Source organism: Manis pentadactyla, chromosome 5, assembly GCF_030020395.1.
Source record: "Manis pentadactyla isolate mManPen7 chromosome 5, mManPen7.hap1, whole genome shotgun sequence".
Lineage (NCBI taxonomy): Eukaryota > Metazoa > Chordata > Mammalia > Pholidota > Manidae > Manis > Manis pentadactyla.
Window position 1 is genome coordinate 122,703,090 of NC_080023.1, and position 24,127 is coordinate 122,727,216.

Below are 24,127 nucleotides of genomic sequence, written 5' to 3' on the forward strand. Positions count from 1 at the left end.
AACATATATATACACATACATGTATATGTGTGTGTGTGTGTATATATATAATTTGGCTTTAAAAACTTTTCCCAAACTGTTGTCACATCTATTTTTGTACTTCCTCTGAATAATCCTGAGGTGAGGAAATGTTGATTATCCCAAAAACTGAGGTAGTATGATACTGGGGTTAGGAGCCCGAGTTTGGGAATCTGGTATCTGGTCTGTTTTACTGGTCTGAGTAAACTGTGGATAATTCCTTCACCCATGTTTGATATGACTTCTAAAGCACATTAGGTATGAAATATGCTCAGCTAGTTGGAGGAAGCAGTACTAGATCCTGACTTCCAGCCTAAGCCAAAGCTCAAGGCCCTTACTGTTTTGCTACCTTTCAGTAGACACAGGTAGGTGTATTCTACCATCTTACCATGTAGTAAGATCCAGTGGGGAGCATATCATGTCCTTCAGGTTGGATGTGGCCATCCCAGCTGCGAGACACAAACTGTGAGGTAAAAGGCACCACTGACTCCAGATTCTTATTGATCTTAAAAGCTCAGTGCCTCATGGATCAAAGGGAATTTCCTACCTACTCTACTGTTCCTGTAGAATATGTGGCTTTTCATATTGATGGCAAACTCTTTTCACATCTTGATGAGACATTTCTCAAGAAAGGACATATCAAAGGGTTGTCAAATCCACTCTGTGGCAAGCTGTTTCTCCGAAACACAGGAGAATTTTAACATTAGATCTTTACTATAGAAGACACTGTAAAGCTCAAGACAATAATTTCCCAGCTGTTACTAACATTGTTTATAATGCTGCCCTTGAGTGCATCCTTGACATTTTCTGGGCTGGAAAACAAAGACCTAGGGTCAGAGATAAGTTAGCTTATTTAAGATGGACTCCACCTAATTTTGATTGTGGACAAAGATGATATTAGTCTTGAAAACATATTGTAAGGGTCCCCTATGGCAATATTAATCATACTTATTCAAGGTTTAAGTGTTATATAATTAAAAGCAATTTTCAGACTGAGTAATTTCCTAGGCTCTCCAGAAAGGCAGAAATAGGTTTTTCTTAACATCAAATTCTTAGACTATACCTGCACTTCAACCAGACCAATAAAAATATGAAGTTTATTAATTTAGAAGAGTTCTAGGAAGACATATTGGCAAAAAATTAAAAATGCCCTGGTAAGCACCCTTTTGATGTCCTGAAAAGTTTGGATAAAAGGAAAGGGAAAGGCTGATAAACATACACGCAAAAATACTCAACAAAATATTACCAAACAATTCAAAAATACATCAAGAGGATCATACACCATGATCAAGTGCGATTCATCTCAGGGATGCAAGGATGGTACAAATGAGACAATGCATCAACATCATCCACCACATCAACAAAAAGGAGGACAAACACGACATGATCATCTCCATAGATGCTGAAAAAGCATTCAGCAAAATTCACCATCCATTCATGATAAAAACTCTCAACAAAATGGGTATAGAGGGCAAGTACCTCAACATAATAAAGGCCATAGATGACAAACCCACAGCCAACTTTATACTTAACAGTGAGAAGCTGAAAGCTATTCCCCTAAGATTGGGAACAAGACAAGGATGCCCACTCTCCCTGCTTTTATTCAACAGAGTACTGGAGGTCCTACCCACTGCTATCAGACAAAACAAAGAAACAAAAGGCATCCAGATAGGTCAGGAAGAAGTCAAACTGTCAGTGTTTGCAGATGACATGATATTGTACATAAAAAACCCTAAAGAATCCACTCCAAAACTACAAGAACTAATATCTGAATCCAGCAAAGTAGCAGGATACAAAATTAATTCACAGAAATCTGTTGCATTCCTATACACTAATGATGAACCAGCACAAAGAGAAACCAGGAAAACAATTCCATTCAGTTGCATCAAAAAGAATAAAATACCAAGGAATAAACCTAACCAAAGAAATGAAAGACTTATACACTGAAAACTACAAGACAATCTTAAGAGAAATTAAAGAGGACACTAATAAATGGAAAGTCATCCCAAGCTCTTGGCTAGGAAGAATTAATATTGCCAAAATGGCAATCCTGCCAAAAGCAATGTACAGATTCAATGCAAACCCTATTAAAATACCAACAGAAATTGGAAAAAATAGTTCTAAAATTCATATGGAACCACAAAAGACCCTAAATAGCCAAAGCAATCCTGAGAAGGAAGAATGAAGCAAGGGGGATCTTGCTTCCCAACTTCAAGCTCTAGTACAAAGCCACAGTGATCAAGACAATTTGGTACTGGCACAAGAACAGACCCACAGACCAGTGAAAAATAGAGAGTCCAGATATTAACCCAAGCATATATGGTCATTTAATATATATGATAAAGGAGTCATGGATATACAATGGTTCAGAAATGACAGCCTCTTCAACAGCTGGTGTTGGCAAAACTGGACAGCTACATGTAAGAGAATGAAACTGGATTACTGTCTAACCCCAGACACAAAAGTAAACTCAAAATGGATCAAAGACCTGAATGTAAGTCATGAAACCATTAAACTCTTAGGAAAAAACATAGGCAAAAATCTCTTGGACATAAACATGAGCAAGTTCTTCATGAACAAATCTCCCCAGGCGAGGGAAACAAAATCAAGAATGAACACATGGACTACATCAAAGTAAAAAGTTTCTGTATGGTAAAGGACACCATCAACAGAAAAGACATCCTACAGTATGGGAGAATATATTTGTAAATGACATATCTGACAAGGGGTTAACATCCAAAATATATAAAGAACTCACACACCTCAACACCCAAAAAGCAAATAAGCCAGTTAAAAAATGGGCAGAGGATATGAATAGACAATTCTCTAAAGAAATACAGATGGCCAACAGACACCTAAAAAGATGCTCCACATCACTAATCATCAGGGAAATGCAAATTAAAACCACAATGAGCTATCACCTCACACCAGTAAGGATGGTCAGCATTGAAAAGACTAAGAACAACAAATGCTGGCGAGAATGTAGAGAAAGGGGAACCCTCCTACACTGCTGGTGGGAATGTAAGCTAGTTCAACCATTGTGGAAATCAATATGGAGGTTTCTCAAAAAATCTAAAAACAGACATACCATTTGACCCAGGAATTTCACTTGTAGGAATTTATCCAAAGAATACAAGTTCTCAGATTCAAAAAAGACATATGCACCACTATGTTTATTGCAGCAGTATTTTTAATAGCCAAGATATGGAAGTAACCTAAGTGTCCATCAGTAGACAAATGGATAAGGAAGACGTGGTATATACATATACACACACTGGAATACTATTCACCCATAATAAATAAATCCTACCATTTGCAACAACATGGATGGAGCTAGAGGGTATTATGTTCAGTGAAATAAACCACGTGGGGAAGGTCAAGTACCAAATATTTCTCCTCATTTGTGGAGTATAACAAGGAAAGAATACTGAAGGAACAAAACAGCAGCAGACTCACAGACTCCAAGAAGGGACTAGTGGTTACCAAGAGGGAGGGGTGGGGGAGGGCGGGTGGGGAGGGAGGGAGAAGAGGATTGAGGGATATTATGATTGGCACACATGGTGTTGGGGGGATCATGGGGAAGACAATGTAGCACAGAGAAAGTAAATAGTGACTCTGTGGCATCTTACTACACTGATGGACAGTGACTGCAATGGGGCATGGGCGGATACTGGATCATAAGGGTGAATGTAGTAACCATATTGTTTTTCATGTGAAACCTTCATAAGATTGTATATCAATGATACCTTAAAAAGAATAACAAACCAAAAAACAATGCAATAATTGTTGTAATAGGAAGAAATGAACTCAAAGGAAATCATAAAAAAATAATAAAAAATAAAATAAATAAAATGAAAGGGAAAGGGTAATAAGATAGTAAATTCTTAAACTGTTCTTGGTGGTCACTCAGTACTCTCATGTATTCACTTTTTATCCTGTAGTAAACATGAGATTCCCTAATTTCTGTACTATTTTCTTAAGGTTACCATTAAAAATTATTACAAACCTTGATGGCTTAAAACAAAAGTTCTGGAGGTTAGAAGACTGAAATCCAGGTGTCTGCAGGGCCACATGCCCTCTGAAACTGTAAGGAAGAATCCTGCTTTACCTCTTTCAGCTTCTGATGTTGGCGGGTAATATTTGGTTTGTAGATACCTCACTCCATACTCTGCCTCCATCATGGCTGTCTTCTCCCTGTGTCTCTGTCTCTTCTTTTATAAATATACCAGTCATACTGCATTAAGGGCCCACCCTACTCCAGTATGAATTTAACTAATTACATCAGCAACTACCCTATTTCTAAATAAGGTTACATCCTGACATACTGGTGGTTAAGACTTCAAGGTTATCTTTTCGAGAAACACAGTTTAACCTATAACATGGCAACTTAAGAAAGTAATTTAAATGACTACCCCACAGACACTGAACCAGAAAATGGTCTACCTGACTTTGATGTATAAAAAACTTCACCATATTTGATGTAACATATTGTACGCATCCTCTTTTTCATGGAAACTCTCCTTTTACATCACTAAAGGAACCATTATTTGACCACAGTTCCTCTTGGAAATTAAGAAATCAGAATGATTCTAGTTCAGTCCAGAGACTTTTTTGAATTGAGATGTAAACCAAGGAATTATTGACTATGGCCTTCTCTTTACAATGTGGCCTGGGGAAGAGAAGGTCTGTATGCAAGGAAATGCAGCAGAGAGAAGAGCCAAGGGCAAGACTCAGATGACATTTCAGTTCCAGGCCCGTTATTCCTTGGCCCAGGTGCATTCCCATTCTTGGGGTCTGTGAGTCACTCTGTATCCTCATAATCTTTTTTTTAGTATAACATATTTCAAGTTGGGTTTCAATATTAAATTTAGAGAGCATTTTACCAGCACCACTATGTGGCACAACTCTAGGAGGTGTTTCTCACAGAAAAATCTACATTTGTGCTGTCCATACAGCAGCCAGCCCCATATGGCAATTTAATTAAAATTAAATATTTAAAACTCAGTCACATTAATCACACTCCAAATGCTTAAGAGCCATATGGGAGTAGTGGCTATTGTACTGATAGCAGACAGAACATTCCATCATTGCAGAAGTTTTGGACAGCTCTGGGCTTCAGGAACGGCTCCCCCTGGAGTTACACAAACACAATTATGATGAAAGTCCACACAGGGCAGCTATATTCTCAAGACCTGACATATAGCAGATATTAATAAGGTTATTATTTTACTTCCACTTAAGGCTACTAGTTACCAGGATTTCAAGTTGTCTTAAGAGTTTTCTGTTCCCCTTGGGGATGTGCATTTTTTAAGTGTTTCTTTTAGAGGAGAGTGCCTGAAATTGGAAGTTGATACCTGACTTCTTGGTCTTATTACCATGTAACATTTGTTTCCTCCTGATGGTGTAAAAAACTTGGTTTAAAACAAAAATTTATTATCTTACAGTTTTGTAGGTGAAAGCTGACATGGGTCTTACTAGGCTAAAACCAAAGTGTCAGCAGGGTTGTGTTCCTTTCTGCAGGTTCTAGGGGAGAATTGGACTTTTCATTCCTTGGTTGTTGACCCCCTTTCCATCTTCAAAGCTAGCAATGACCAGTTGAATCTTTCTCATGCTGCATCACTCTGACACACTCTGTGCCTCCTTCTTCCTTTTATAAGAACCCTTGTGACTCCTTTGGGCCCAACCAGACAATACAAGATAATCTCCCTATCTCAACATCAGCTGATTAGCAAACTTAATTCTACCTGTAACCCTAATCTCTTTTGCCATAAAATCTAACATATACACATAGTCACCTTTGGGGGGTCCATTATTCTCCCTACCACAGCAATGTTGAGCAAATAATTTTTCACCTCTGTTTTTCACATTTGTAAAATTATGAGATTGGTCTATATGACTCTTGAAGTCCTTCCCAGCTCTATCACCTAGGACTCCAAATTGACACAGTTTTAGTAGTTACTGTTACATCTGATCTTTCACTGAATTTGGATTAAATAATTATTCTGAAATGATGTAACTCTGAATCTAAGTTCAGAAGTGCCTTCCAAAAATAATGGACCATGAATCTCTGACAAGTGTTGGACAGAGCCAAACACACAAAACCAATTTATAATGCAATAAACCTTTCTACTTAATATCAGAATGGAGACACAAATAAAAAAATTTTAATGTATGGTACTCTAAGTGTTTAAATTATAAGTGAATGAAGTATCATATAGGGAAGTTTTAACTGATTCACAAAAAAGTGTTTTGATGAGGGATAAATTAAGTGTATTTTATTTTGTGTTTATTAATCCTCTTCTTTCTCCCCTCTATATTTAAACAGTCAGGAGTTAGCTAATCATTGGATGAAAGTCATATTAGCAACAAGGGGCAACATGATACTGTAAGTAGTAATGAAAAAAAAGTAACCCAAATGAAAATCATTGAAATTCAAGGAAATGGAGTCAGAACAAATTCTGGTAATATAAAATATCTTTACTCCCTGACTTACCAAAATGGTCCCTCTAGAAAACAGTATTTGGCCTTTTTTGAATTTTGAGAAATAACACAGTTCGATCACTCTGACAAACTAAAGAATGTTTTGATTATAAATTAAATATAAGGAGTAAATTCTTCAGCAGTGATTTAAAAATCTCTCTCATTAACAAGTTTTCTTATCAGTGTGTCCTTAACTATCACTGACCCTGTTAGCAGATGGTATACTCAATATCAAAATATTTCTAATAATGTAGCTTAGAATATTTTCTACACATTGTCAAAACATACATAATCTGAACAATACAGAGGTATTTTTTTCATTTAATGATGCAAAACACAAACGCTGACGACATATATTCACGTATAACTTTTTCTCTCACTTTCACAACTCAACAGATTGGTGAATCCAAAGGAATTGCTACAATCACTATATGGAGCATGCCTAGAATGAAGAGAAAAAAATATTAGAACTACTTGGCTTAAATGTCTATTTCATTTTTATCTCTTTGGTTTGTTCCCTAAAGTAGTGAAATGGGCAAGGTAGTTACTAATTGAAAAAGCAGCAAAAAATCTTGGAGAATAAAAACTCTAAACAGCTGGGTTTGAAAGTTGTTTAAAAAAAAGTGTATGTTAGTGTTAGTGATTACTACTTTTATTGAGTAGATGTAAATAATCTACTTTAATCAACCTAACTCATGAAAGTTGAGATTTATAAAAGTGATTGTCACTTTATAAAAGGTTTAATACAGGATTTCTTTAAAAGAATGTTAAGAAATACAGTGTGTCTGTGTGTGTGTGTGTAAAAACAAACGCACTTTCTCTTTTAAATCACCTAAGAGTATCCTGTCTTGTTCACAGCTGGGTTTTACTAAGAATTGCCCAACTGGGTCTTAGTTGTAGTGATGATCATAATGAAATGGTCAAAGAGTAAAAAAGTTGACAATTTACTGCCCTTACACATTCATCTATTCTACAAATGTTAAACTCCAGCTGGGCCAGGCATTGGGCAAGTTGCTCAGTTCATATTACTAGGATAGACAGGGTTACTGTTCTCTTGGAATTTACACTCAAGTATGGTACAAGACAGACATTGAGAAATACATACATAAAGAATAACTTGTTCTAAGGTCTATGAAGTCACTGTGTACAGCAATATTATTTAAGAAAATATGATTTTGGTTTCATCCTTAAACATAACTTTCTTTGAACATAGTTAAAGCATGTTTATTAAAAATGATTATGGTAAGATGAATGCTTGAGCTAAGGTATTAGAAATTCATATATATGTCACAGACAGGAAGATAGGTGCTAAAAAGCAAAAACCTAATAAAAAACAACCAAAATACATTAATTATAGAGGTCACATTAACTTGCATAATCTATTCATCCTATAAAGCTGCATACTTACTCTATTAGTTTGAAAAGTTTATTCCAATCCATTTCTTCTTTTATACTCTAACACATCTTCATTGTGTTGTTTGATGAGCTATAAGGTAAAAGTTAAAATTAGAAGTGTAATCTTCCTGACAAGTTAAAGAGGAGGTGGCTAATCAATGATACTTATATTTTGCAAGAGGACTTGGGTAGATCAAAAGAATTACAACTATTCTAATTAAAAAAAAAGGTCAAGAGATGCACAAGTCCAAAAAATGATGAAGTGTTCACTACAATCTGACATACTAAATTTGAGAAGACAACCCTTAACGTTGTAAATTCATCTTCTCCCAAATAAATCACTTCATTCAGTGGGTAAATAATATAACGGAATACCCTACCAACAGAACCAAGCGGAAGGTGGTTCTGAAATGGAGGTCCAGGCTGGTTGGTGGGTAATTATCTTCTAACCTTAGAAGTTTGATACTGTGAGTGAATGACTAATCCCATCCCCCAACTATAGTGTATTAATTAGATGTCTTGGAGAACAGCCACTTAGAATCACTGTCAGAGAATATGCAACTGGAACAATGGCGGATATAGGGTGACATCTGCTTCAATCAAAGCTACAATTTCAATCAGAGTTCCCAGCAGCAATTAAACTTCCATTTAGAAAAACTTTAGGAACATATAAAATTTCATTATAACAAATATTACTAAGAAAGGATCAGTTACTGTTAAGTTGTAAGTGACTTTTTCAACATTTCTTACTCTTTCCCCTGTCAATGAACCTGTTTTCATGAGAAAATCCAAACTAAAGAGATTTAAGACTTGGAGGTGGGTGACAGTGGAGAAGTCCCAAACCCATGAGAAACAAAACAAAGATTTAAAATACTTTGGGTCCACTTTTTAAAAACATAGGCAGTATTTCGGTGGTCTACAGTGTAGCTCTGGGATCAAGGAGAACTAGTTCAGCAAACTAACTTCTCCAAGTGTTTTCTTCATCTGTAAAAGGTCAGTGATAACGGTAGCTACCACACAGTGTTGTTGAAAAGACTAAATGAAATTTTACATGTGAAACATTTGGCATACTGTAAAGATTTTTTTAAAAAGCTGGTATACACCAAGTACAATTTCCAACCCGGTATGCATACAAATATTGATTAAAAATCTTACGGCTTGTAAGTCTAGTGGAATTTAATTTGTATAGCTTGATCATTGATAGTTTGTCTCAGTGGATTTTTGAAAAAGGTGCCTTCATAAATCCCCAACTAGCCTCCATCCTCATTAATAAAGGCCAATCAATATTTAAACTGCCATTCATCACAAAACCATGCTAAGTAACAATGAATGACAGAAATTTCTGCGACATCGTATTTTCTCAATGCCGCTGAAATCTTAATATTTGTTTTTCTCCCTTGGGATTTCCCTCGCGGAGAAATAGGTTATTAGCAATTACATAAATATCCTATTGCAAGGGAGATGAGCTCAGAAACATTTCACTCTCACACGGATATTCCTCCCCGCTGTGCTGGGGTCGCACAACATAAGGGAGGAAAGACTTACATAGATCCCCAGGAAGACGGAGGTGCCCAAGGTCAGTCCAACTTTGAGCCAGTCAGGTTTGTCATGTCTCGGCTCCCGAACGTAGAACTTTAACCGCACGGGAGCTAAAAGGGGTCAGGGAAGAGTCTGTAACCTAACGCTTATGTGTATATTACTGAATTTAATTTCCCTTCGACCCCCCACTTCAAACAGCCAAGGACACAGAGGTTCGGAGAGGTCACGTCACTCGCCCCGAGCCACGCGCGGCGCTAGGCTCGTCGCCCGGCCCTCCAGGCAGCCTGCACAGCCTCCGGCTTCTGCGGGCCCGCAGACGGCGCGGGGCGGGAGGGTTTGAAGCGTCTGCAGGACCCAACCTGCAGAGTGTGGGCAGGAGGACCCAAAGTCCATTCGCAGAGACCTAGAGGGGTTGGGTGGCATTTGGAGGGTCGGCGGCGAGTGACAGGGAGTCGAGAATCGGGGAGGCGGCGGACGCGGTGGGTTCCGGGACAAGGGCGCGCGCAGGTCACTGAAGGACCAGCCTGGGTGGCAGCCGCCCCCTGCCCCGCGGGCTGGGTTCGCCCTGGGACGGGCAGGCAGAGAGGTCGGGTCGGCCCGTGCGACGAGGAGCACTCACAGTCGTTCGGGAACCTGGCCGGGACCAACAGCCTGGAGAAAGGGCGTAACAACGCGGACGGCGCCATCTTGCCGGGCCGTGCTCCGCCTTCCTCCCGCTGCGTCTCTCCCGGAGTCGGCGCCCGGCCGAGCGCCCCCTGGTGGGCTGAGGCGCGGGCCGACTTCGCCCGCTGCCCGCTGCCTGGAGGTAACCCAGAATCGCAGTTACGGCCAGGTACTCCGGGTCCCTGGGTCTCAGTCTCCGGTCTGTTACGTGTGGTTAGGAAGAAAATGACTACAAGCTGGGGGGAAAGGTGGGTGTATCCACCTCTTTGTATGTATTCTGAGTGTTTACTTCAGACGCCTTCCCCAGCGACACTCATCAAGAGATTTAGTAAAATCTTCCTACATAAGCCAGAAAACTGGAAATGAAGTGTCTTGCTGCCTAACTAGCATTTTGATTAAATTCCGTGTTCCAGGCACTGCAGGTTAATGCAATATATGGTTATCTACATTGCCTCATTTTATTTTCACCGTGACCGCATTACAGCGGTGATTATCATCCTCCATTTACAGATGAAGCTCAAAGCTAACCATCCAAGGTGACATATTATACCTCATAATGAAAATACAGTTCCCAAAGGCTGTTTACATGCACCATCAGAGTAAAGACTCAACCCTGTGAGGAAAAAAGAATCCTGGTAAGTGACATGACAGGCTCAGGATCACATAGTTGGGAAAGTTGGGTTTCAGACGAGGTCTTCTGATTCAGATCTAATGATCCTTTTGTGGATCTGCGGGTCCACAAAAGCCATGAGGCTTTGCAGATCACCTGGAGGTCCTGGACGACTTGTCTGGTGCTGCCGGTGACTCAGGGCAAGTTACGTGACCTCTCCAAACCTAACAGGCTTGGGCAGTTCCTGAGGCCCTGAGCTGTAAGCAGGGTCAAAGTGCCAAGTTCAAAGAACCATTCCTGCTCACCACTTTTTAGCTGTTTTCATTTTTTGGCAAATTAACCTCTCTATGCCTCAGTTCTGTATCTGTAATGTAAAACTAATAATATAGGGTCGCTGGGAAGTTAAGAATTTGTTTGGAAGTTGTAAACAACTAGTTTTTGCCCATCAAAGACATTGTACTGACCAAAAGGTTTTATCTTTCACAACTGAGCAATATTTTTGTGCATTCAATTCTCAGTATGTCTGAAAACCATGTAAAAATATGTGTAGGTTAAAGAGATAATACATTTTTATACTTTAATTCTTTAAATAATGCCATATAGGTTCATTTTAAAAGCAAAATTAATGTTAGCAAATATCTTTTCCTTCTATATTTTCTTTAGCAATGTTATTGAAAAAAAACCTCAATCCAAAATTTGTGAACAAAGAGTAAAACAATTGTACTATGCTTTCTGGTTCCTTTTTACGGGCAACTGATGGCTGATTAGATTGCAAACTGTGAGTCACTTTATAATTTGTAAGCTAGTTTGAGCCTCCTGGACTCATGGTACAAATAAGCAAACCACCCAACTAATTCGCTGAGTCAGTTGTTGGTTCTCAACTTTATGACTTCTTGTCCATTCAGCAACCTGTCAGTCACATATCCTTTCTACACCATCCCTTGGAAGCTTGTCTTGACACAGCTTTTGCTAGTTTCCAACAAGTTGGAACAGAAACCATGTTTAGTCAGAGCTTACAGAGCAAGTAAGCAAACTGGAAAGCCTTGTGGTCCTGTATCCTTTTACTAGTGTGTATTTTGGGAAAGTGATGAAGTATGAGCACATTTCTCCCAGCATGTTAGAGGTGATGGAACCCTACACTTGGAGTAGGCAGCTGTAGGTGAAAACTGCATCCTGAAAAGAATCCTAATGAAGCAATTGCAACTTCATATGTTAGAAGTTGCTACATGACATTAATTTAATCATCTTCAGAATTTGAATGCTAAAACCTTATTTATGATTCAGGCAAAGGGAGAGGAGATTTGAATTAGCTTGAAAACCAGAGCTTTAGTCCCAGATTTTTCCATTGGGAAACATCTTACTGAATTCACACCACCCAAAGAGTGTTAAAGAGGAACAAGGGTTAAAAACAGTGTAAAATGTAAACATACTACATATATGGTTATTGATCTGTGATGCACGAGAAAACTATACATCAAATTCAGGATCTGGAGTAGGATGGAGCTCCTGATGAAAGTTTTTATTTAAAAAACAATCAGAAACAATAATAAAATGTTAGCATTTGTTAAATCTGGGTGGCAAATACATAAATCTATGTTGTATTTCTAAAAAATTTAAAAAAGATGTAAATGTGTCAATAGAGAACATCTTATATATATGAAGATGTGAGTCATTTCACTCTACATATTCCTTTATAGAATTACTTTGCAAGGTAAGTGATTATTTTTAGTTATTTTTTTGGGAAAGAAGCATTTTGACAATAGTAATATGCATATACATTGGGTAGGATGAATAAAATCATCATCATCATCATCTAATCTCCGGTAGGGAACAGTTCAGGGACACTGATTCCCTGGAGCGGGCTTTAAGCTAATACTTAGTATTGTGACTCATTGAATTTCCCATTACCAGAAATCCTCAAATCTTAGAAGCTGAAGAGTATCTGAAAAGGTTGCTAGAGAACTGCTGCAGCAGGCGAGGTCAGACTAGACAGACACTCAGTAGGGCCAATCTCACGTACAGACATCATTTCATTAACAGTAGAACTAGCAGTAAAATTCTCCTTGGTAGGCTATGTTCCTACATAGCTGTCATTCATAGGGTACATCTGTTAAATGGGATCTGGATTTGGCAAAAAGTTGTGTTCTATCAGGTTTATTAGAATTTTATTTTTGAGTTCAGGCAATCGAGTCATGTGTGGTCCAACTGTTATCTGTAAGTGCATAATTAGTATATGACTCAGATAAATGTTGACTCAGAATAGTATACACCACATCTTAAAAATAGGTATTTTTTTGTTGTCAGCCAAAAAGACCATAACATTTGCCCAACTATATTGCTGGCTCGTCTATTCAGGTACCCAGCTTCTGGTGGAAACAGTTTGTTTCAAAGACCAGAAATTTTCTTCCCCCAAGGGGAAAATAGTATATTACTTACAGGAGAAATTTATAACAGCTCAGCAAATAATATTGCTGTGAAGACTTTTGGATGTGAAACCAGAGATGTGGAGACCCAAGTTAGTAGCTAAGTTAAAATTAACTCCTGAAGTTAGAAAATTTTTCTACCTTTTAATACTTAAGACAGTTGAAAGAAAGACCTCTTGGAGGTAATGAAGCTTGAAGGTTATCACTAAATATTTTTATGTTTTTATGAATTTGAATTCGAAGTTTGTTCTTAGTTTTACTTTTAAGAAAAAGTTAAGGTTAAAAAACTAACCATATTCCAAAACTGCTTCCTGTAGATAGAATTTTCTCAATTAATTTTTGAAGAGACATCACAGATTTTGAGGAAATTCCAGGATTTGACTATGAAAACCTTATTTATGACTCAGGGAAAAGGATGGGGGCTTACAAGACAGCCGCAACAAAACCCAAGTATTCGTCCTAGATTTTTTCACAGGGAAGCCTTACTCGACTCCTACCTACCAGGGAGAATTAAAGAAGAGCAAGCTGAAAATGGTAAAATATCTGGGTAAATACTCTTTAAAGAGCGAAGCTACTGCACATATAATTCAACGATTCAAGATGCAAAGAATGGTAAGGATGGAAATTCAGGACATGGAGAGGGATAATAAAAAATAATCATGGGTAAAAATGGCTTATATGATGTGAAAAATTGTAGACCACCAATGCAATGCCATTTTCAAAATAGCTTTTACTGCTAATTCTAGTGTTAATGAAATGACTTACGTCCGTGTGTGGGATTGGTCCTACTGGGTATCTACCTGGTCTGACCTCGCCTGCTGCAGCAGTTCTCTAGCAACCTTGCCAAATACTCTTCAGCTTCTAAGATTTGAGGATTTTTGGTAATGGGAAGTTCAATGAGTCACACACTAAGTATTAGCTTGAAGCCCGCTCCAGGGAATCAGTGTCCCTGAACTGTTCCCTATCCCAAGGTGACTAATACAGGCGTGAACCCTGCATTGCATGGACCCAGTCGAAATAAAAACACACTTTAACCTTCAAATGCTTCTTTGGCAGTGCAAATATGGCACTTCGGACCTGACTACTTTCCACGCTCATCTTAAGTAATAAATCACCGATACCCCAGCCGGCCCATTTAATTAGTCAAGCTCTTTCACACTTTCAGACTCCATTAAGCCCTCTCCTCTCTGTTAGAAGTTCCCACTAAGGTGAAGCCTGCATTTCCCTTCCGCGTCTGCTGTTGAGGCACTTCCTCCACGACCAATTCTCGAATACCTGCATTTAGCATTGCAGGTTCAAACTGTGATCAGTCTGGGAGAGTCTACCCAAAGAATGAAAGCAGAAAGGCTATTTTTGATGTGGAGGCAATGGGAAACGAAGTTACGTATACCCTCCCCTCTCCCTCAGCACCTCCAAACCCTTCTGCATGCACCGCAAGGACGTGCGCAGCCTACCGCGATCCTCACGCTCTCCGCCAGCTGGGCGGGCCTCCAGATTTCCCAGCAAGCTCCAGGACAGAGGAGGTGGGGAAAGGAGGTCATCGCGCCTGCGTGCTAGGAGGTGTGACCCGGGTGGGAAAACCTTCTGCGTCCGCCATTTTGGCTGCTTCTGTCGGTCTGTTCAGTTACCACGTGAACTACCGACGGAGATCCGTGTGGGGGGAGGCGGCGGCAACGTTAAGTGAGAAAAGAAAAAAGACAACGAGGGGAAAGTGTTTGCGGGGTAGGGAGACGCGGTGACACCCGAGGCTTGCTGGCGGTGGTGAATCGGTGCAATCAAGGCTGAAGCAACCAGGGAACGGCGGCTGCGGCGGCGGTCGGACAAACAGACTGACCGAGCCGGGCGGTGGCGGGAGCAGCGGGAGGAGCCGGAACGATGCCGGCCGTGAGCCTCCCGCCCAAGGAGAATGCGCTCTTCAAGAGGATCTTGGTAAGTGTGAGGCTCCGGGCAAGCAGTGGGAAGGAGTTCGCCTGTACGTGGGCCTGTCACTCCTAACCTCGGCAGGCCGGTCACTGAGCCACCCCCGCCCGGGACCCCGCCTTCGCACTCGTAGACAGGCCGAATGCACTCTCTGGTCCCGCTCCCTACGGTTCCCACTTCGGCCCGCGCGCCCGGGTCCACGGGCTTCCTCCTCCCGACCCCACGCTTCGGAGGCCGTGGTTCCGGACTAGGCCCCGTTCTCCTAGCTTCTAGACTGTGGGTTTTCATACGCCTGCAGTCCAGGGAGCAGAGGCCTGGCCTTTAGGAGGGAAGAGGTCCATACGGAAAGAAGTCATGGCCCAGGTGGTACGGGAACGCTGCCGGCAGTCTGGGGTGGCATCCCTGGAAGGAACAGGTGGTGTGGATGCGGCACAGCTCATTCATTGACCAAGCGCGGCTCTCTCTCCGTTGTGCGTCCCTCCCTCTTTCCCTTCTCTTCGTATTCACCTGTACCGGCTCGGCCCAGGGTCACTGGATGACTTGGGAGGAGGGAGGGAAGCTTTCTAAACAACTCCCTCCTGTAGTCACTTGTATATTTGAGTCTACAAGTCGGCCTCTCTTTTTCCTTCCTTTCTGGAGTAGGGAAGAGACATTTATTTTTTTTTAGTTTCCGAGCGGGAAACAGCCCCACCCCAAAACCTTGCTCTGGAGGTGGGGCTCCTTGCCGAGAAGGCGGTCCGGTTGGAAGTGAAAAGTTTAGAGCTTTTAGATGAGACCTTCGCATACGGATTTTCTTTAAGACTGAAGTCTGTACATATGCAAGAATTTAGCAGCAGAGAAAAGACAATATAAGAACTTTTGAGATGGATCTTCTTGACGCTAGCTCAAACTCATTTATTCCCTACATTTCAGATGTGTGCAGCTTTGCATTTTTTTAGTACCATAAAATGCAATAACTTTTGGAGGGACTTTACATTGTGAAATATGCCTTTTAGCTTTAGTACTATAGTTAATACATTGTAGCGCATTTTTGTTTGGTATTTAGCGTGTGGGTTGCCCCTTGCATGCAAAAATTTCTTTTGTGAAGGAATTAACTTCACATTATTTCACAGTATTTGCCAAATTTAAGACTTTTAAAATTTGGAGTATATGAAAGTGTTAGCTTTTTCTCTTGCAATTTTAATTTATTAAATTCTAGGGATCCAATTTTTCTAGAAATTAGAGTAATCCATGTTGAACTACCTTTGATTTTTACAGAAATATACCTGTGTATATAGATTTAGTCAATTCATGTTAAAAATATCAAAAAGTCACATGCAGGGCCATGTAACTTTTAGTTACCTTGAAATCCTTTCTGCCAATTTTTTAAGACTAATGGCAGTATAGGGGAGACGACAATATAGTTTTACCAGACCAATTTATCTATTTTTAAACCTCTTAAAAAATTAATTGATGTGTAGGTTCGACTGTAACATAACTTTAAGATAGGTTTTCTTTACTCTTCCTCCCCAACTTTTTATTTTGAAAAAATTCAAGCTAAACAATTGAGTACAAGGAACATTCATAAACACTTTACCTAAGTCTAATATTTGCCAGATTTGCTTTCTCTCTTTTCCCAGATACAGGTAAGAGTTAAAAGATGTAGACATAATACTTCATCCCTAAATGCTTCAGCAGCCATCTGCTAAGAATAAGGACATTCCTCTGTATAACTGTAATACCATTTAACCATCTTTCCCTAAAATTGGGTGATAACCATTTCATTCTCAAACTCTGAATTGTTAGGGTAGCACTTTTAAAAAAAGCAACCTTTTTGTTTTGACGTAACTGTAGATTCACATGTAGTTTTAAGAAGTAATACAGAGAGATATCCCTTGTGCCCTTTACTCAGTTTCCCTAATGCTAATGCCTCGCAAAACTGTAGTATCACCTTGAGACAGTCTTACATATATTTTCCCATTTTACTTGTACTAATTGGTGTGTGTATTTAGTTCAGTGCAGTGATGTCACATGTGTAGATTACATAACCACCAGTACAGTCAATATACAGAATAGTTCCATCAGTACAAGGATCCCTCTGTTGCCCTTTTAGAACCATGCCCTTCTTCCCTCCTATCCCTTCCATCCTCAGACTCTGGCAATGACTGCTACGCTGTACTCTCTATAATTGTAACATTTCAAGAATGTTTACTAGAAAGAATCATACAGTATATAACTTTAGGGTTGGCCTTTTTTATGCAACATAATTGACTTGAGATTCATCCAAGTTGTTGGGTCTATCAGTTTGTTGCATTTTATTCAGAGGAGAATTCTGTGATAAGGATGTACTTAACAGTTTGTTTTTAATCATTCATAGAAAAGGATTTTTTGATTAAACATCTTAACCAGTATTTTTTTCGTGGAAAGTGTGGCAGAACCTTTAAGTTCATTGCTAAAATCAAAGTGCCAGAGGATTAATTGTGGTAAGGTGTATTACAGGAAAAAATGTGAAAACCACTCAGTGAAAGGAAAGGGATATAATGTACTTACTGTTCTCTTATATTGGGAATGAAAATATTAAAAAAGTAGAGTTAGTGTTTTTCAAAATTGTTTTGCCTTCCTCAGGTTTTTTTTTTTTTTTTGGGGGTTGGGGGGAGCTTCCTCAGTTTTTATAGTAAGCTTTTTGATTTTAAGGTGTGTCTGTATCCCTGTAAAACCGTCTCTGTCCCCCCATCCCCACCCCCACCCCATTAAAGGAAAAGTGGGGCACACTCCAATGCCTTTAATCAAGTTTGCTGTCTTGGTAACTGTTAGCATTCCAGCAGCATTCAGTTTTTGAGTTGCTACTTGTACTATACTTGTTTTGTAGTAAACTTGTGTAGGGAATGAATTTAGTTTTTTTTGTTTAATTGGAAACCTTGATTTCAAAATAATGAAGTATATTTTTGCCTTAATTTTTCAAGGAAAACTGGTTTATACATCAGTTTGCAAAAATGTCAGTTTCTGTAGTGTATGAACCTGGCTTGTCCTAGTTGGGTTAATACCTAAAATTCCGTTTTGTTGCACATTTGGCCTTTTTTTCCATATTACAGTAGCTTACTGTTTTCTTACTAAAGCATTGTCATTAGTTGGTCAGAATGTCTGCGAAGTGTGTCTTGTCTATAATTTGTCTAGAGAAGGGGCTGAGGATGAGCTTTTTATATTATGCAGGAGTTCAGCTTAAAGAAGAGTTGTTTGTGTTTGCCAGAAGCACTGTGTTTGTTGTGATTATGCAGTATTTTAACAGTTTGTAAAACAAAGTCATTAGAAAGTTGTGACTTTGTGTACTTCTGATGCTGTTTATCTAAGTAGCTTGAAGAACATTATCAGATCTTTATGCCAGTTTCTCAGGTTCTTGATTAAGGGTAGGAAAAATGAGGTTGCCAAGATATAATGAAATACAGTCCTTTTTAGATTTCAGCCCACTTGGAAAAGCTGGGCAAACCCTAATGCTTTGTCATCAGGTGTTGCTAGGTTGGTGACTTGCTGCTGCTGCTCTCTTCTCTTTTTTCTCTTCAGATCTTAATGTGACGTATAAGGAAAAAACATCTAAGTTGGGAGTACTTAAGATACCATATATCGTTAATCTATTTTAGGACTTTTGCCTGAATGACTTATGTTGTTTGTTAAAAGTCTCAGAATCTTTCTTTCCTAGAAAAATGATAAGTTAGTGTAGCGTGGTGATAATGTTTGTGATTTACTGAAAACTTACCCTCTAATTGTACAACAGAACTTTCTGTGGTGATGGAAATGTCCTTTATCTGCTCTGTCCAATATAATAGCTATTAGCCACATATGGCTATTGTACACTTGAAACATGGCTAGTACAATTGAGGAACTGAGTATAAATTAAATTTAAATTCAAACTGCCATATGTGGAATGGTTCCCATTTTTGGACAGGTGCACTTGCTTTATCCTTGGAACATAAGGTGGGGATATACTTAGTAAGAAAACAGACTGAGATTAAGGTTAACAGCTAAGTGTTAGTTGGGAATCAAACTTTTTGTTGTTTAGGACACTAACACCACACCTGTGTGGTGTTTTAACTCTTAGGGAAGAGGAATGGGGCAGGTAAAGGAGCTGTTAAGATTATTAGGTGGATACACATATAGTAGGTAAATTATTTCATATGTTTATTGGTAGTGAAAAAATGCAGTTAATGATACTTAGATTGGATTTAGTTGGAGATGAAATTAAGATTAGGAATTGTTAAAAACAGGTAGATTTCCACATGTACATGGAGGTCAGCTGATTTAAACTTGTGTAACAATTTTAGTTTTGCAACCGTGTGGACAGTAATCTTGAATTGGTTTTAATAAACTTTTGCCTATATTGCATGTGTTTAGAATGCATATAAACAAAGCAAAAACAAGAAAAGGAAACAAAGTTTTACTTTCTTTGAGGCCCCCTTTCTTCTGTACACTGTAGATTATCAAAAGTCTAAACTAGAACACATTTCTTCTTAAAAGCATACTAGAAAATCGAATTGTTTTGCTATGCTGTAAATATACCATATTCTTAAAAACTTACACAAAATACTTTATTAAAAAAAGTATAAAAATCTTAGGAGAAAAAAACCTTTTCACAATGTGGCAAATTCACTGGTTTCTTTTCCTTTTCTTTTCTGCCTTAAATAAATCCTTTCTGAAAGTGGGTATAGTATCACTGAACAAATAAAGATATGCTTTTATTTAAATTGACAAAGCTTTTTTTTTTTATTAAATGCCTTATCGTGTTAGGAACCTGAAACGTTTCAAAAATGATTTTTGGATTAGCAAAACTTCTTTATGCAGGCGATTTGGAGAATATAGTACTCAGTAAAAAAAAAAATAACTGACCACAGTTTAGTTTTCAATAGTAGTAGACAACACTGTTATGTTCAAAAAAAGCAGACAGAAGCTTAGTTAGGGAACTGAACTTAATGTCCAATTCTGCAGGTATTTCAAAGCCTTGCAGTCCTGGGTCATTACACAAACCAAGTTATTTGATGATGATAATAGAGTTTCCATCCCAACTATTACTTTGCAGTGCTGGTTAAAAGACAGTTTCCATGAAGCAGATATGATTGGAGGACTGGAGAGCTACTGGCTGACCGGACTTAACTGAAGGGATCTCTTTGCTTAGTGTGCATTCTTATTTCCTTTAATATTTCTGCTTCTGACAACACAGTTCTCACAGAACATTGACTTAGATATACCTTCTGTGTTCATAAATGTGTTTTTGGACATAAGCTAGGTCACATAAAGGATTATATGCAAACAACTGTTCAGAATTTTCTTCCCTAGATACCTGCATGGCTCATTTCTTCTTTTAGAATTCTGCTCAGATGTCCTCTAAATGCAATATAGAGGCCTTCCTTGACCTCTTCCAGAAGTCCTCTTCAACTCAACTTATTTTCTTCCTGGCTTTCTTTCCGTATCACTTACTACCATCTGACATGCATAAATGGAGGTTTTATGAGAATAAGGACTTTGTTAATTAATTGCTATACCCCTATTGGTTAGAATAATATACCATAATAGATATTTAGTAAGTATTTTTTGTATGAAATGAGTGTTAAAACATTGACTACAGGCAAGAGAGAAAGATCTTTGGGTTGTATGTTTGCATAAAGATTTTTGGAGGAGGGAATGAAACTGGGCCTTGCCCTTGTGGAGTGCATTAGTGTATGAGGTAATTGTAGGTGTCAGGCAGAACCTGTACTACCCGGTAAGACCTTGGAAGTTTCACTTCAGAATGAATTATAGTATTAGTTTGTTTACATGGCTTTTCTCTCCCATCAGAAACATAATAAGAAGAAATTTTAATTTATTCATTTTTGGTTGTTTTAGCACTGAAGGAAAAATGGCATCTGGATTAAATGAGGATGTTTGTTGTGAGGAGCTTGCTGACTCAGTAATGCTCTGCATCTGTAGTTTCCTAAGGCTCTACAATTGATTATGACACAGAGTCAGGGGTGAGAACCACTATATGTATTCTGAAACAGGAATATAAAATGTTAGAAGGAAAAAAATCCTAGTTTAGAGTTGCTTTGTGAGTTAATTTTTTTTCATGTAATTTAAAAATCAAGTTAAACTCTTGGAATTAGAAAAGGTATGTTTGGAAGCTGCTGTAACAGAGCAGCTTTTCACTAATCACTAACCTAACCATCAGCATTCATATCTAAGTACAGCTTTGCTCTCTTTATAGGCAGCAGCCTTATTGAAGAGAGAAAAACTTAAGATTGTTAGTGAAAAAGTGGTTTTGAAAAGAATGTTGTTTGCCAGTGCTGAAGGGAAGAAGAGCAAGTGAAGAGGTTTTTTTAAAACTATATACCAAGAGTGATGGCTCTTAGTATAAATATTAGGGTGTGGAGCAGTGGGAATTTTGTGCCATGATTGACTTTGGGAATTTTCCTGGAATGTCAGCTGTACACTTATATCTAAGCTGTTTTATGATACATGCTATACAAGTTTGTGTTGAAGTTGTAAGTTTAAAAAAATAGTTTAATTTGTTGCATATGGCTTTTCCCCCATAGTTAAGATATTAATTATATTGTTCACTACTTAATTTGGAATTATAAATCATTCTTTAAAATTTTATCAATATGAGCAATCTCGGCTATTTAGAAGTAAAATAAAAATTGCAGTATATTTAATCAGTGATAGGTTAATGTTTTTGTTACCTGATATATTCTATTTCACTGAAATGTTCTTTGGTTAAAACATTAGGAATATACTTTTAGTTGAGATTAATTGAAATTTCTCCTAAGACCTATTGAGGAAATTATAATCATATTTGTAACCAGTGATATTTTTAATCTTAAAGATTCCATTTGATTTTATTATAGAGGAGACTCTTTAAGCATTCCTATATGTTATCTGAAAGAGTTTTGTTATCTTACTATTGTATATAAAGGAGAAATCAAAGTTTGCTTTTAAAAATATAGACCTGGGGAAACAAAACCTTAGGGTTGGTGGTCTGCTTCCACAAATGGTTATTGTTCCACTTAAAAAAAAAATTTCCCCTCTTATGATAATGGTTTCCACTTAATATTATTTATTTTTCAGACAGATCTCATTGGAGATTACAATATCAATCATCTTTGAATTCTTGGGAATCATGCTTGGGAAACTGAGTCAGAATCTGTAAGAGAGGGAAAGTGAAGTAAACTGACATTTATTGAGTATCTATTTTGAGCTAGATTTTATGCTAGGCTTTTTTACATGTTAGATGATATAAATCTTATATCACTCCTTTGAGAAAATTATAATAAGTATAGCCAATATTTAGGATTAAAGTGTATTTCTAATTGCTTTCTATACAGTCAGTTGTGCTGTATTTGGACATGTGTGTTCCTAAAAGTCACTTCACTATGCAGGAGTGTTCAATAAAAACCTCAGGGTTTATGGGAAATAAGGGGTTGGGCACAACACATAAAATTTTCGTTAGTGACCAAAGATAACAACTTAATAAAAATGATAGCAAAGTTTCACATATGTTAAATGGTTAACAAATACATAAATACTACAGTGTAAATACTGCACTTTACCTTGGAAAAGACCTGAACTTTGCTTGTAGAAGTGGGTGTCAGAAGGTCTGTAGCACATGAATTATTGTGAAGTGATGGAAGGAATGTTGTTCGAAATCTGAGAGAAACTTGTAACACCGGATGTGAATGGGTGTGGCTCAACACACAAAGTAAACTGGTAGAGTTGTACGTCTGTGTTGGACAGGCCTGTGTGGCTCATTCCGAATGCAGTTTTCTCCTTCACCTAGTGCTTCTGGTGGACAAAATCCCACAAAAGCAAACATGAAATTTGAAATTTACTAGGCTCAAAATATACCCTAATTTATCAGTCGTGTTGGAGCAAATGTGTGTTTTCAAAATAAGCGTTTTAGCAGAATTGACTGTACATTATCTAACCTAGTAGATATCACACAGCCTGGGTTTGGGTAGCTCTTCATGCTGAAGTGTGACTATTTACTAATAGTCTTATTTATTACTTTTACTATATTTACTACTATTTCTTGCATCTAGTTACTGAGTTAGTGTCACAGTTTTTGCCATCTTGGCGCTAAAGGAGACTTAAATTTCTTTCAACATTTTCTTTGTTATGAGAAGTTTTGTACTCTGTATCAAAAGTTTCAGGCTAATTCATGATAAAGATTTTTTGTGGGGAGACTGAGTAAAGTTTTAAAAATGAAATAAAATGTTACTCATTTCTTAAATTTATGATTTGAAACGATTTTAATGCTCAATGGAGGAAGCCTGGTGTGGAAAGAATAGAAAGATTCTGGGTTTGAATTCTGGCTCTGCTTTGTTTTTGCCCTCATCCTTTTAATTAAAAGACTCGGTTCACAAATCTGAGTGAAAAGAGAAAAACAGCATTTTTCTGACATGGCTCACAGATCAGGTAGTGAGATAGGTAGGAAAGTGCCTGGAAATAAAGCATGTGTATTAGTACTTGCTCTGTTGTAAGTGTAGTCTATTAAGAATTATAGCCTTTTCACCGAATTGATCTCATATTTGTTTTTTGTAGATAATTATTTTTTATTGAGGAGTAGTTGACACACAGTATTACATTACATTAGTTTCAGGTGTACAACATAGTGATTCAACATTTATATACATGACAATTTTAGGTACCAGCTATCACCATACCAAGCTGTTACAATATCTTGACTATATTCATTACATCCTGGTTACTTAATATTTTACCATTGGAAGTGTATACTTTTTTTTTTTTTTGTGAGGGCATCTCTCATATTTATTGATCAAATGGTTGTTAACAACAATAAAATTCTGTATAGGGGAGTCAATGCTCAATGCACAATCATTAATCCACCCCAAGCCTAATTTTCATCAGTCTCCCATCTTCTGAGGCATAACAAACAAGTTCTTACATGGAGAACAAATTCTTACATAGTGAATAAGTTCTTACATGGTGAACAGTACAAGGGCAGCCATCACAGAAACCTTCGGTTTTGCTCATGCATTATGAACTATAAACAGTCAGTTCAAATATGAATACTCATTTGATTTTTATACTTGATTTATATGTGGATACCACGTTTCTT

General features: G+C 38.0%; 2 protein-coding genes across 5 annotated transcripts in view; one reads left to right on the forward strand and one right to left on the reverse strand.

Moving 5' to 3' along the window:
- Positions 1-6,799: 6,799 nt before the first annotated feature.
- Positions 6,800-14,620, reverse strand: NDUFC1 (NADH:ubiquinone oxidoreductase subunit C1). 2 transcript variants are annotated; one of them, XM_057502627.1, is made up of 5 exons: positions 14,539-14,620; positions 10,052-10,231; positions 9,439-9,542; positions 7,907-7,984; positions 6,800-6,940 (listed from the first exon to the last, which is right to left on the reverse strand). In XM_057502627.1, exons 2-4 carry the CDS (start codon positions 10,116-10,118, stop codon positions 7,925-7,927), a joined length of 231 nt encoding a protein of 76 aa, XP_057358610.1. In that variant the 5' UTR covers positions 10,119-10,231; positions 14,539-14,620; the 3' UTR covers positions 6,800-6,940; positions 7,907-7,924. The 2 variants fall into 2 exon arrangements, with proteins under 2 accessions (XP_057358610.1, XP_036785389.2); XM_036929494.2 differs by lacking the exon at positions 14,539-14,620 and having other exon boundaries at positions 10,052-10,242.
- A 90-nt stretch (positions 14,621-14,710) lies between these two features.
- The window catches only part of NAA15 (N-alpha-acetyltransferase 15, NatA auxiliary subunit), a 129,743-nt gene continuing 120,326 nt past the window's right edge, over positions 14,711-24,127 (forward strand). For 2 of the 3 annotated variants that reach the window (XM_036929085.2, XM_036929151.2), the window contains exon 1: positions 14,713-15,057. In XM_036929085.2, coding sequence (XP_036784980.1) covers positions 15,004-15,057 — 54 coding nt within the window. In that variant the 5' untranslated portion in view covers positions 14,713-15,003. Of the gene's footprint in view, positions 15,058-24,127 lie in introns of all 3 variants that reach the window. The other variant, XR_008997869.1, reaches the window with a different exon arrangement.

Coding starts and splice junctions, on each gene's coding strand:
- NDUFC1 (XM_057502627.1), bottom strand. CDS start 10,118: ATGGCGCCGTCCGCGTTGTTACGCCCTTTCTCCAGGCTGTTGGTCCCG. Junction 9,543..10,051: donor GGCCAGGTTCCCGAACGACT/GTGAGTGCTCCT, acceptor GACCCCTTTTAG/CTCCCGTGCGGTTAAAGTTC. Junction 7,985..9,438: donor CCGTCTTCCTGGGGATCTAT/GTAAGTCTTTCC, acceptor TTTACCTTATAG/CTCATCAAACAACACAATGA.